General features: G+C 46.9%; 1 protein-coding gene across 4 annotated transcripts in view; it reads right to left on the reverse strand.

The window, feature by feature from the left end:
- Nucleotides 1-12,583, reverse strand: part of KCNJ5 (potassium inwardly rectifying channel subfamily J member 5) — a 51,829-nt gene that overhangs the window by 14,776 nt on the left and 24,470 nt on the right. For 2 of the 4 annotated variants that reach the window (XM_052697116.1, XM_052697115.1), the window contains exon 3: nucleotides 6,128-6,277. The exons of 1 other annotated variant lie outside the window; for it this stretch is intronic. In XM_052697116.1, the coding sequence (XP_052553076.1) occupies nucleotides 6,128-6,255 (128 nt within the window). In that variant the 5' untranslated portion in view covers nucleotides 6,256-6,277. Of the gene's footprint in view, nucleotides 1-3,321; nucleotides 4,111-6,127; nucleotides 6,278-12,583 lie in introns of those variants that run through there. One more of the 4 variants, XM_052697118.1, reaches the window with a different exon arrangement.

Raw genomic sequence — 12,583 nt, forward strand, 5'->3', positions numbered from 1 at the left:
TCTAACCTTGCAGGCAATAGGAGTTTGGATGTAGGAATTTGTCACTAAGTCTGGGTAGAAAATCACTTCCTACTCTTTGCTTCAAACCCATTGCCTGTGTCACCTTATGTCATGGGAATAAATGAGCAGCTGTTCTTTAGCAACCCTCCCATTTCCCCAAGCCAGGATTTTACTTCTCTCTATCACCTGCTTCCCAAGATGAAGAGCCCTGCACTGCTGAAAAAGCAACCAATACAGCAGTACACACTGAACAGATCACCAGTGGTATCTTGTGCAATTCATACCATCTTCCTTAGAAATAGACAAATAAATAGAGGATATAAAGACTCTTTACAAAGTGCTTGGAGATCTAGAGGTGAAGGAATGCTACCCAAAACCAAGGTAGGACACTTTAGGAAACTGCACAAGAGAGATCTGTGACACTTCACTAATAAGAGTGTGGTCCCAATGCTCCTCAGCCCAATAACTGCTTTTTGGGGTGCGTTCTCACTCAGCTCCTGACCTGTCTGCCTGGGGTTCTTTAGGCTCAGAAATATGGCTGCAGAAGGTGTTCGTTCTTTCAAAACAAAATCCCTCGTAAGGAAATCTCTCTGGGTTGGAAGTTACTATGGCACAAAGACTGAATTTATGGGCATTTGTGTCTCATCTTCATCTGCTCAGTACCTCCCAGCCTATTTTTCTCCCCTGCAATAATCACAGTTCTAATATCCCTCAGCCCTTTTGTTGTCATTTGTGAGGCAGTGATGTGCCCTCAGAGCATCCAAATGTTTCAGTGCTCATTACAAGTAACGTGCTTAATTTTTATTGTTGTTATTATGATTATTATTTAATATCTGTGCAATAAGGAAGTGCTCTGGTTGCCATTTATCAGGATGGGGAAGCAAAACAGAGATGCTTGCTTCTTGCAATGGGAGACCTGTGGCAGGAATGGCAGCTACAGATCCCCAAATCCCCAACGTGTGCCTGAAGTCACCTCACCTCCCAGCAGAGCAGCAGCAGTTCCTGTGTTTTGGTGCATCCAGAGATTACTTGGAAAAGCCTACAGAACCTTATCTACTAGCATGGATAACCTGGCCTGCTTATTCCTAATGGCAAAAAATAATAATAATGCTGCTGTCTTTACTGTGAACTTTTTCAAAACTGGAAGAGTGAGTTCCAGAAAAAGAAAACACCTTTTCTTTCTCAGGATTTGCTACAGTTTTCAAACAGATATTTCCTCTCAATATGCATAAACAAATCCCACACAGTATATCAGCTTCAGACCAATGCAGAAAAGGATGGAAAAACTGAAACTGTAATGAAAATGAAGGCTGTGTTGTTTTTGAGGCTTCCAGGACAGGTCGTAATGACAGCAGTGTGGAGGCTGCAGCAATTTGCTACAGAACAGGAAGTTCCCACAGCACCAGGGCTGCCCACTCCCCAGTGTAACACAGAGGGAGGAGGGGAGGATGTCAGCAGTCAATTATACCTCTTGGAGTTATACAAGTTGAGCACGAAAAGTCTGTGTGCAAAGGATGGATTCATAATATTATGCTGTTGGGTGTTCTGAACCCATTTTGAATAGCCAAACGGTACATTCTTTATCAACAAATAAATGCAGAAAACAAACCAATTTGATCTCTGCATCTCCAAGGGAGCTGCTGTGCCTGAGGCACTCTGCAGCCTCTCTGTCCTTTCACCCCAGACTATTTTTAGGGAGACCTTAAGGTGTCATTGCAAAAGTGATTGTTACCTTTCGACAAACACAAGTGAACAGACAGTCCTGTTCTGATGAGACACTGCTGTTCCTGGCTGTCTACCCATGGCACACTGTGTGTGTACTGGGGTATGCAGAGCCTCAATTCTATGAGAAAATACTGCTCCAAAAGCACCAGCATTCCTGTTCTCCATTGTTCATATATTGCACCGTTATTACAACTGACATTTACTGTGCAATCCTGCAGCTGGCTTAAAAAGGAAACAAAACTGAAGGATGCTACCACCACCTCACGCCCCTACAGCAACCTGCAGCCAAACAGCTACAAGATGAACTGGCCAAATATCAGCTCCTTCCACCCGAAGAGGTCTAACAGTGCCGCTGAACTGCAGACAAAAGAAAATGAGTCACTGAGGGACAAAGTGATCTACCTCAGACCGAACGGCTGGTTAAGTGCCAGCATCATCCCAAGCACCAAGTGTTTCTCCCAACCTCCATGTGAATAGGAAGTGGGTGACTCATAAAGGTCCTCAGATATGTCTCAGAACATGAATCTGAAAGTCTGTTTGCCTGTTTCAGAGCCTGTAACTAACAAGGCTGGAACTTTCCAGAGGTGGACAACTTTCTCTGATGGAAACCAAAAATGATCCGGATTCCTTATCTCCACCTGATGAGGAACAATAGGGGAAAGAATTGGACCCCAAAAACAAAGCAACTCCCCCAACACAATTCCCACAGATGATGTTTGCTTGGACTGCTCAGAGAACTGCTCAGAGGAGCCAGCTTTGTTTCCCTCCAAACCACCCATCTGTAACTATAAGGCAGTTTCTCCAAAGGAAAGGAGTGTACTGATGACCTGCTTGATTACCAAACCTCAGAAAGCCGTGTAGCTTCAAGCTTCTGGAAACAGGGACAACTTCTGGCAATTCTTGATTGGCTTCTGAAACTCTCAGGTCAAAAACAAATGGCAGAGATGTTGTATAAAAGTTAGCATGTTACTCCCAGCAGCATGAATTAACACAACAGCACGGGCTCCTGGGCACTATTTGCTCAGTGTCAGTACATAACGAGTCAGGGTTTTAGTTCACGGGGCAATTAACACCTCTCGAGATTCCCAATGCATTAAATGGTCTGCCTCCCTTTAGGGCTGATCATGCCAATTCATTGTCTGAGTATTACGCTGTAAGGGTTCTTTGAACTCAATCTGGCTACTAAGTGTCCTAATTCTAAAAGAATTTAATCCTTAACTCCAGGTTAGGATTACAGTCACTCCACGCATCTCAGGGTTGTTCAACGACCGGTCTGCTCCAACCTGCTGTATTCCAGCGACTTCCACTAATCTGGTTTCGGGGCACTCCATCATTTATGATGCCTTTTCCTACATAACACCTCTGCTACATCTGACAGTGCCTTTGCACAAAATCCACATCTAATCCCCGGCTTCCCACGGTCTCCCAGCAGCCAACAAGTAAGACAGCAGCACGTCTCCAGCTGTGACCCGGCAGGGCTGGGCACAGAGACTTCAGGCTCAGCTCCTTCTCCTCCTGCCTCCTGGACTGCTGATTGTCAGCAGCCAGAGAGGAAAGCAAGGAAGCCGACGAAGCAAACACAACGAGGCAACTTACTTGCTGAGAGCAGCTCTGCATCAGTCTCGTGCCGCGGCACTTCGGGGATGCCGGGCGGTGACCGCACCGAGAGGCGTGGAGCGCAGCTGCCGGAGGAGCGGCCGATCCATGCCATCACCAGCAAGCTGCGGGGCTCTTCCGATCCCGGAGCCGTCTCCTCCTTCCCTCCCTCGGCCCGGCATCGCAAAACATTTATGTGGCACCGTACGGCTACAATCACACACCCCCGTCGCTGGGCGCCGGGCTCTCTCGCTGTCGGGCTGACACGGGGAGCTCCTCGCCCGCCCGCCCCGCTCCTCCTCCCGGCCGGAATGACGTCCTGGCTGCACGCAGCTCCCCCGGGGCAGAGAGAGGAGCAGCATCCCTTGCAACGAGCGGGAAAGGGGAAGGGAGAGGCGGCGGGAGGGGACGCGGAGGGAGGGGTTTAGTGCTGCCTTGCACAGGGGGGAAGGGGCGGATTCGGTGCCTGAGAAAAGGCGAGGCGCTGCGCTGCCCATCACCGCGTGCTCGTCGCCCTCCTCGCCAATTCCCCGAGCGCTGGGCTTACTTTTCCACCCAGCCGCCTGCTTCTCCGCTCTCTCAATGCCTGGCTTCTTTTTTCCTGCATTACTGAGCGAGTTTTCTTCTCTTCCCCTTTTCCAGTGGGTGGGGAAAAGAAAAAAACCCGTTGTTTTAAATCACACAGACAGAAGGTGGTCCCGCGCAAGCTGCTGCAGGGAACCTGCTTTAGCAGCGACTGGGCTGGATGATCCCCAGAGGTCCCTTCCAAGTCCTGAGATTCAGTGATTGCTGTAAAACAGAATGGGAAGGATGCAGAAGCCGCACATTTAGCAGGGAGCACACGTGCTTTTTTCTGTCTTTTTTATCATTGATAATACCACACTTTCTCCCTAGCTTCGTAAATATTTCCCCTTCTGAAAAGCAAATGTCAGGCCAGCAGCGTATGTAAAGTGCAGGTTGCCTTCAGGCTTTGTTGCTCTGTTCCTTACTTCTCATCCTCCACTCCTCCCTAATTCCCTCTTTCAGGAGCCACGTGCATTACAGCCCATCAGAAATGCTTCCACAGAAGATTTTCTGGGCCAGGAAAGAGAGCTCGTCAAAATCACATCATGACACAGGGATGCATCAGTAGCACTGGAAACTGACAGCATTTGTTTCCATTTTCTGCTGTGACACAATACTCTGTGTCTTCAAAGTTACATATCATCTATGAAATAAATTTCTATTTTGATCCTACTGTACAGGGATGAAGTCTCCCTGCATTAGATCTTCTGCCTGCTCACAATCATTAGGAACACTCTTTGTTCTCCCATTGGTACGTATTTTACCTTTCAGGACTATGCCTATGATACGTGAAGGATCCTTATAAAACTTTGGCTTGATGTGAACAGTTGTGGCTGTTGGTGATTATTTTTTTTTAAATAAACAGTTAAACCAACCAAACATTAACTCACAGAGCATGGGAGTCAGTCCCCATGAGAATTACAACGTTCCCTTTCAAGAGTTGCTTCATACTGCTTCCCTACAGCAATAAAGACATGCTTCACAGGAGCACTAACTCTGCTTATTTCACCTCTTTTAATAAGGTATAGAATGAATCTTGGTGCTGCAAAGGACAGTTCTGCCAGCAGCCATAGAGTAACAGAGCTGATATGATGTGGGCAACATCAGGAGAAGCCTTTCTTGTCACATCCCCCCACACTTATCCAATGCAGCTCACCTACCCACCCAGAGGAGGGGTCTTCCAGAGTGCTCATTATATGCTGATAATTTTCCCACCTTGAGCTGCACCACTGCCTCACCCACATGCTGGAATTAGCACAGTTCTAGGCAATGCAAATAAAAACTTTTGCATTTTGAGTAAAATCCTACTTCTCTTGCCACGAGTGAAACTGCTAACAGGCACTGCCATCTGCTGGCACCGTGTCCTGTCACTGATTTCTCTGCAAATAAAGGAAGGGTTTAAAGTGGATTCTCCCAGCTCCCGCTGGTGTGTGAGTTTGCAGAAAGCTGTATTTCCCAACACTCCACCTGCATTATTCAGCTAGAAATGAGACCTCTCCTCTCTTGAGGCATCAGCTCATGAGCAGCTGCATCATCCTGGTGCTTCTCTTTGCAATCACACCGTGCTGTGCTCAGATGGCAGAGCAGGGCGTGCTGTGAGGCTGCTGCTGTTCCAGGGTGTGATGCACCAGGGGCATTAATAAGCACAGCAAAGACAGAGCAGCAGTGCTTGATGTACTTCAGAGGTCCACCAGGAGCCTCCTAGCAAGCACTGTTTACCTTCTGCATGGTCCTTGTGTGTGCATCTTGATGGAGTTTTGTTACTTGAATTTTCTTTCCTTATTCTTACACTCTAAATCGCTGCACTGTTTGCCCTATTTCAACATCTTCCAGTTTGCACTGACTGAAGATCAGGCAGATCTGAAAACTACACTTTGTGACTCACTGGCATCAACGTGCCCTTACTAATGTGGTTTAAAAGCTGCTAAGAGCCTCACGAGCTTGGAACATAATGAATTATTCTGGGTATCAGATTGCTGCAGGACAGATTTCACATGTGATGGTAGTACAGCTTGGCATTATTCTCAGACCAGCATAGAAACAGGGAAATGCAGAGGGAATGCTTCTGAGTCAAGGAGGCAAACTTCTCCCACTGTTTGGGATGAAATTCACCTCAGAAAGCATCGCTTAGGATACAGTGGTCCAAGTCTAAATAGCCATGCTCTCTCCTCTCTAACTGCAAAAGACAGCAGTACCAGATCACATCTAAATCAGAGCCTTGCAATAGAAAGGGATGGATTACCTGGAGCGCGTGGACACAGATTTCACTTTGGTGCAATATTCTGGTTTTGCTGGGGGTGATCTCCAGCTCCAGCAGCTGTGCTTCACTGCTCCCAGGGCCCATAGGGCCTCTGACAGAGATGAAATCATGGCAGAGCAGAATGCTCAGTTCCTGGAATTGAAAACAGAACAGGATTGGAAGAGCAAACTTTACTCTCTTTTAGGTGTAACAAAATAGCTCCCTGAGGCCATTATGTATATAGAAAGCTGTCATACAGCAAACCATAGTTTGGATTTGTGTTGGATTAAGCTCCATTTCCTTAAGGTTTCATTGCACATAAATGAGCCATCCACCACAGTAGGCACAGACCAGCCCATGGCATTTATTACCCAAAGGGGCAGATTTAAGTCTGAGCAGCAGTGACAGAATCTGTATTTTGCCCTGAAATGAGTGGTAGCTCTCAATGGCTTTACGTGTGCTGAAAGGAGAGGGCTCAGCAACTCCAGAGAACATTTCAATTTGCTGTGCAGTTTGATCTCTGGAACAAGGCAGTCTCCTCCTGTTTGTCAACCATCAGCCCACCATCCCACCAGGAGGAAACAGAGCCAGTCGTAAGAGCCAATGCTGGAAGATCATCTCTAAAATCATCTCATCCACCTCCACTCTTCCCTGTTGCTCTCAGCTGAATGGGAGCAGAGCTTTCAAGCAGATCCAAATTCAGTGACCGTCACCCCTCTGCCTCGAGGTCTGTTGTGCTCCCGGGCTCATTCAAACCCCAAACTCAAAGTGAAATTTGGGAAGTAGGAAAGAACGGGAAGAAAAAACCAGCAATAAACCCGAATTCCTGCATCTCAGTTAAGCGTGTGCGGAGGAGTCTGCTTGCCTTTTCCTTTGATATGATAATGAGAGCTAATGCTAACCTAGGGAAGGAGACAGCGCATCCTACAGCTGTCTGGGGCTCCTGCAGAACATGATCCACACCAGCCAACACACACTTGATGTCTTTTAACTTCTGGAGTTAAGTGTGTTAGTCCAGTTCCATTACAATTAACAGTAATTAAGCCCTTATTATGTAGGTGTAGCAGAACTTAAGGCTGAAGGGCACCCAGAGACAAGACTTCTCACTCGAGCCGTGAAGCTGCAGGGCCAGAAAGCTCCGGTGAGGGGCTCTGCCTGGGGGCGTGTGTGCTGACACACTCATGGCACATCCCTGCTGTGAACAAATCACCACCCCAGGGCTCCTGGCTGCACGCTGCCTGCGAGCTCAGAAACAAATGAGAAACTGCAGCAGTTGCAATGCACTGCTGGCAGCTCCTCCATTTAACTGCAAGGAATCTACCAGGGATTGCAGGGAAGTCCACAAATGTTTTTGCATGGGACTGTAATAGGCTAAATTTTGCTTTATGGCACAGCTAGGAGCCCCAACAAGGGGCATGCACCTGCCATCCAGGAGTGCTACTTCCTATGAAACAACGATGCCCTGAGCATCTCAGATCAGTGCAGCACTGTTTCCTTATTCTTACACTCTGAATCTCTGCACTGTTTTCATTATTTCAACAGACACCTTCCAGTTTGCACTGACTGAAGATCAGGCAGATCTCCAAATAAACCACTGCCAGCATATCTCATGGTTACTCAGGAGAAGGCAAAATCTCAGGTGCAAAGATAATATCCTGAAGATAAATTCTAGGCAGTGAATATCATTCCAGTTTATTTAGCTGGAATACTTTAATGCCATTTGTAAGGCACTCTTAGGAGTTAAAAGCAACTTGGCATTTCTTCCAGCAGGTTCCAGATGTCGTCACCTGAGTTCACTTCTGGATTCTTTTCATCCCCACTCTGGCCGCAGGAATGGTGACCCTCACTGACTCCAGTGAAGCCATTTTATTACTGTTTAATCTCACGTGTGCACACCTGGCACCACAAAAAAACCAGCAGCCCAGCAGCCCTGGGGACAAAAGGCCTCTATTTAGCCACCAAATGGACACTGTGCAGATGGCATCTCCCAGTGCTGCCCTCTCCTTGCACCCCAGATGCATTCAGGTGATGAGGCAGAGCAGTGCTGGAGCTGCTGGGCTGTGAGCTCCTCCCAGTTTGTTCCCTTACAACAGAAGCTCAAGGCGATTACTGAGACGTGCCTTGCTACAACGACTACGAGAGAGCCTTTAAGAACAAAACCATTTGTTCAATCCTAGCGTGTCCATATCCAGGAAGCAGTCTGCAAGGATCTATTACACTCAAAAGCTGTGAGTGTTTATTAGAAAATTCCATTAGTATCAGCTAACTCCTGATCTCCTGGATTTACACCTCATTTGCAAACATCAGGAAGATTTTTCAGCAGTTTTTCAGTCATTTTGGAGCTTAAGAGAAACATTTCCAGAACTTTTTTTTTCCCCAGACCTTGCAGCAGCATTCAATATTTATAAGGAATTCCCTGCCTTGGTAGCAACAACTGACAGTTATAAAAAATAACTACTCTATAAAATGCATTAATATTTTAAATCTGCCAAAGACTGCTCGACAAAGATATTTGCAGCTTTTGCCTGACTGGTTGTTATGTAGTTCAAGCAAATAACTGACAAAAGGAAACATATATGGGAGGAAAATGAGAGCGTGTATGGGAACTTGCAATAGCTACAATGAAAGGTCTTTATCTACACAATAAATCAGCAGCACAATGGAGAAAAGAACCAATATTCTGATTTCTGCTCCAGTCAGTTATTCAGGGAACCACGATGTCAATTACGTGCTCAGATACTGCTGTAGGGTTCTGTAGTACACGAATGAAACCCCTCTGTTTTTCCAAATGAAATGAAGACACTGTGCAGAATGCAGGCTTTTCCACACACGAATGCAAATAACTCACATTTAATGTTACAATGGATAGAAAAGATAAATCTTGATATCCCTGCAGTGAAGTGCCTTTCTTTACCAACACTCCTGTGTGCCCATGGCCTGATGATGCTGGACACGCTCCAGCTCTGTCTGCAGAGCTGTTCTGTGTCCCTGACTCCTGGCACATTGGCACATTTTGTTCTTGGCATATTTGTATCTGTGGAGCCAGCTGACCTTGAAACTCACAACATGCACACACACACACACACAAAAAGAATAAAAAAATATATTGGCAGGCAGAAAACTGACTGCTCCCCCCCCCCCCCCCATGGTTGTGATCAGAGTGCTTTTCCTCTCTTTGGTTTGCACAGAGATGATGCTCAGTAATTCTGAAAATGTTCCTACTGCCCCCAGAGAGGGCCTGTTCAGAGCAAAAAACAAAGGAAATTAAAGACCTATCAACAATCCCTTGGTACAGGTTCATAAATATAAAACTGCATGCAGCGGCTGGCTAAAACACTGAGGACAAAGTGTGCTGAAGTGCTTTGACATGAACCCCTCCGTTCCTGTCTCTCCCGTGTTCCCTGCTCTGTGGGGAGATGGGGAAAGATGTTCCCTCCTGCTCATTATCACTGTATATTCATATGAAACAGAGGATGATGCATTTGCTGTTTGGATTAACTTGCCAGTGAGCACTGCTGCTCTGACAGCAAGGCGTTGCAGCAGCCTCTAAAAATACACTCCTCTTCCTCTACCACTATGAGTGCAGCTCATTTCAAGACAGCTCCTTTCCTCCCTGGCGCCTGATGGGATGCACTGAGGCGCAGCTCATCCCAACGATGCTACAGACCTACAGACAGCGGCATCTGAAGTCCCAAGCAAACAGCTCCAGACCTGCCCCTCACACAGGCTGTGAGCAGCCTGCTGCACCTGGGACACAAACTGCACAACTTCTGAACAATCCCTTATTAGGGGATCCTCCTTCCTTAAAGCCTTTCCCATCCTCCTGAAGAACCAGCAAGTGAGTTTTGCTGTGCCCTGCTTTACACCTCTGTGATGCACATCAGTGACGAGGGTTTTTTTCTGGCAGCCCTGAGAAAGAGACTCAGGGGATGCTCAGAAGCAAACCAGGTCCTCCATGGTTTTCAGAGCCAAACTGCTCTGCACATATGCTGACTTCAGTTGCCATGCTCAGTGGAGCACTCCCTTATTCACTGTAATTCGTGCAATAGCAGCTCGCTAAAGTTGTGGCAAATCTGTTGGATTTACCCTGCAGTTACTCAGCCAAGCTTTCCCTTCCGGATCGGATTTGCCTGAGGCTTATTCCTTTTCCATGCAATGCACCAACTCTGCGTTTCAGATCTGACTAGTTCTAAAATTGTACAAGAGGCTTCATGCAAATGGATGAAGTCTCCTTTTCTGTTCGTGGTGAAATTCATCCGCTGTTAGATACATCTGAGTCTGAAATTCAGGGATTGGTGACATCTCAGGTCATTATAAAGCCATCTCAGAGTGCAGAACAACCACAGAAATAAGTCTGATGACTCCACAAGTCATGCTGTGCTCTGCTCTCAGAGCAGACATAAGGAATTATTGACTAGATTTCCCAGAATGTACCAGTGCAAATGAGGCATAACGACAGAACTGTAGACACGTCAAAAGAAATAGAAAGAAGTTTTTCCCAGGAAAAGATGATGCCATATGGACGCGGCAAATCCTAAAGCTTTGTTCTGCTGAAGCTTCTTTCAGCTCCCCAGGCTTTTCAATGTCACAACGTTCTCTAGGAAGACGACTGGGCTGTGTCATCTCAGCACTCACATTGCCTTGGGCTGTAGTGTTTCCATGCTGGCGATACCTCTGGAGCTCACAGGCTCAGTAGTATCCCGTTTGCACAGAATTGATTCATTTGTGCTGACAGCTTGCATACACCTCGTCATACAACAACCTTATTGAAGCTGAATTGCCAGAAAGGCTACAGTCATTGCTTCGGATGATTTATCAGGGACTTACACTGCATTGAGCCCACGCCAAGAAAATTCCCTCATGAACCAAGACCAGATGTCGTTCTCATCTAACTACATTAAATCTGAGACAAAACCACTAAAGCCAACAGACCTGTAGTACTTCTATCACTCTTACATCCACGTAGAACTGCTCTCCCCTCTGTGCCCCCACACACAGCCCACCCCAACTCGACAAAACTGCTGTTGCACAGAATGATCCCACTTGTTTGCTGTGCGAAACGATTCTGCCATATAACAGAAGGCTTCTTCCACTTTCTTAAGAGATTTTCCCATCATCACTGGAGCGGTCACCCCGCAGTCCCCGCAAAGGCCAGCAGAGGGTGACGGGCAGCCGCGTTGTTTCTGTACTATCCTGACTAATTCTCAGGGTAAAGCCTCACGTCCCTCTGAAGCAGTATTTAAGCAGGCATCCTACCCGCGTGAAGGTACCGAATTTTCAGTGCAAAGCAGAAGATTTGCTGAAATAAGGCCTTTCCCCATAGCTTTATCATGGAAATGATCCACGCCAATTTTAACTACGTTGTCCACATAGAGGAGGTCTGTGCATGGCTGTACCACCTTAGAAAGTACTGACAGTACTTACGAGCTACACTGCAGGACAAGAATATTTTAGCACATCTTGCACAGATGATCTATGCATCCCCGAGGTTTATCTCAGGGTGGATGATATAATAGAGACCTACAGAAAGCCTTGCTGCAAGGGGTGAAGGTGCCTGGGCATGAGCCAGGCTCCTCTCCAGGAAGCACCTCCCAGTTCTGCAGAACTACACGTGGAAAAGAAAAACCACACTGCAAAGGGAAGACGTCAGCATGGGGAATTTCAGCTCCCTAACCCAGGCCAGCTCCAAGGCAGAGACTCTGAAGTTCAGCTGCCTCTTGAAGCAAGCTGTGTATCACCCAGAACAATTGCACAAAGCCTAACTGGGCTCAGACCAAGCAGAGCTGTGCTGACTGCACATCGCTGCCACTCGGACAGCATGCTTTTCCAGCCTGAATTTGAAGCCTTGCATGGATGAGGACACATCACTGAGCACTTTCCATCACTCGTGGAAAACGAGCAGGCTACAGCTGATACCTCAGCCTGCTGTCTATTACCAGAAATGGTAACTGCTCTCTGCTATCAAGTCTGTTCTTACTGCCCTCCCAAGCAGCCCATTCTGATGGGTTCACTCATCTATAAAGCAGTCATTCTTTATATGGCTATTTCTCACGTCCTGACCTTCAACAGCCAAGCCCAGGGTTTTTGTGTGATCATCCAGTAAATGTACTTCTGAAAAGAGAGCGTGCAGGAGAGGCACCTGCTGCTCTTGGTGGGGAACTTTCATGGGTACAATGCAAGACTATCAGCCTATTCCACTGCTTTTGAAAATTAAGACAAAATTAGCACCCAGTTCTGTCATTGCTATCAGTAATGCTGATTTACCAAAGGAGAGCAGGAGCTGTAGGGGCTGTGAGTTCCATAGCACTGCCTACTGTGTATCTGCACATGCACACACCAGTCATGCCTGTAAGAAGGATGTGCTGATCTCTTTACCACCAGTCCTATGCCTATGGTGCCTCTGGAGCTGCATTCTTGCTCTTGGGGAATAGCTGAAAAGAATCACTCTGCACAACTTGT

Source organism: Tympanuchus pallidicinctus, unplaced genomic scaffold (assembly GCF_026119805.1).
Source record: "Tympanuchus pallidicinctus isolate F22 unplaced genomic scaffold, pur_lepc_1.0 scaffold30, whole genome shotgun sequence".
Classification (NCBI taxonomy): Eukaryota; Metazoa; Chordata; class Aves; order Galliformes; family Phasianidae; genus Tympanuchus; species Tympanuchus pallidicinctus.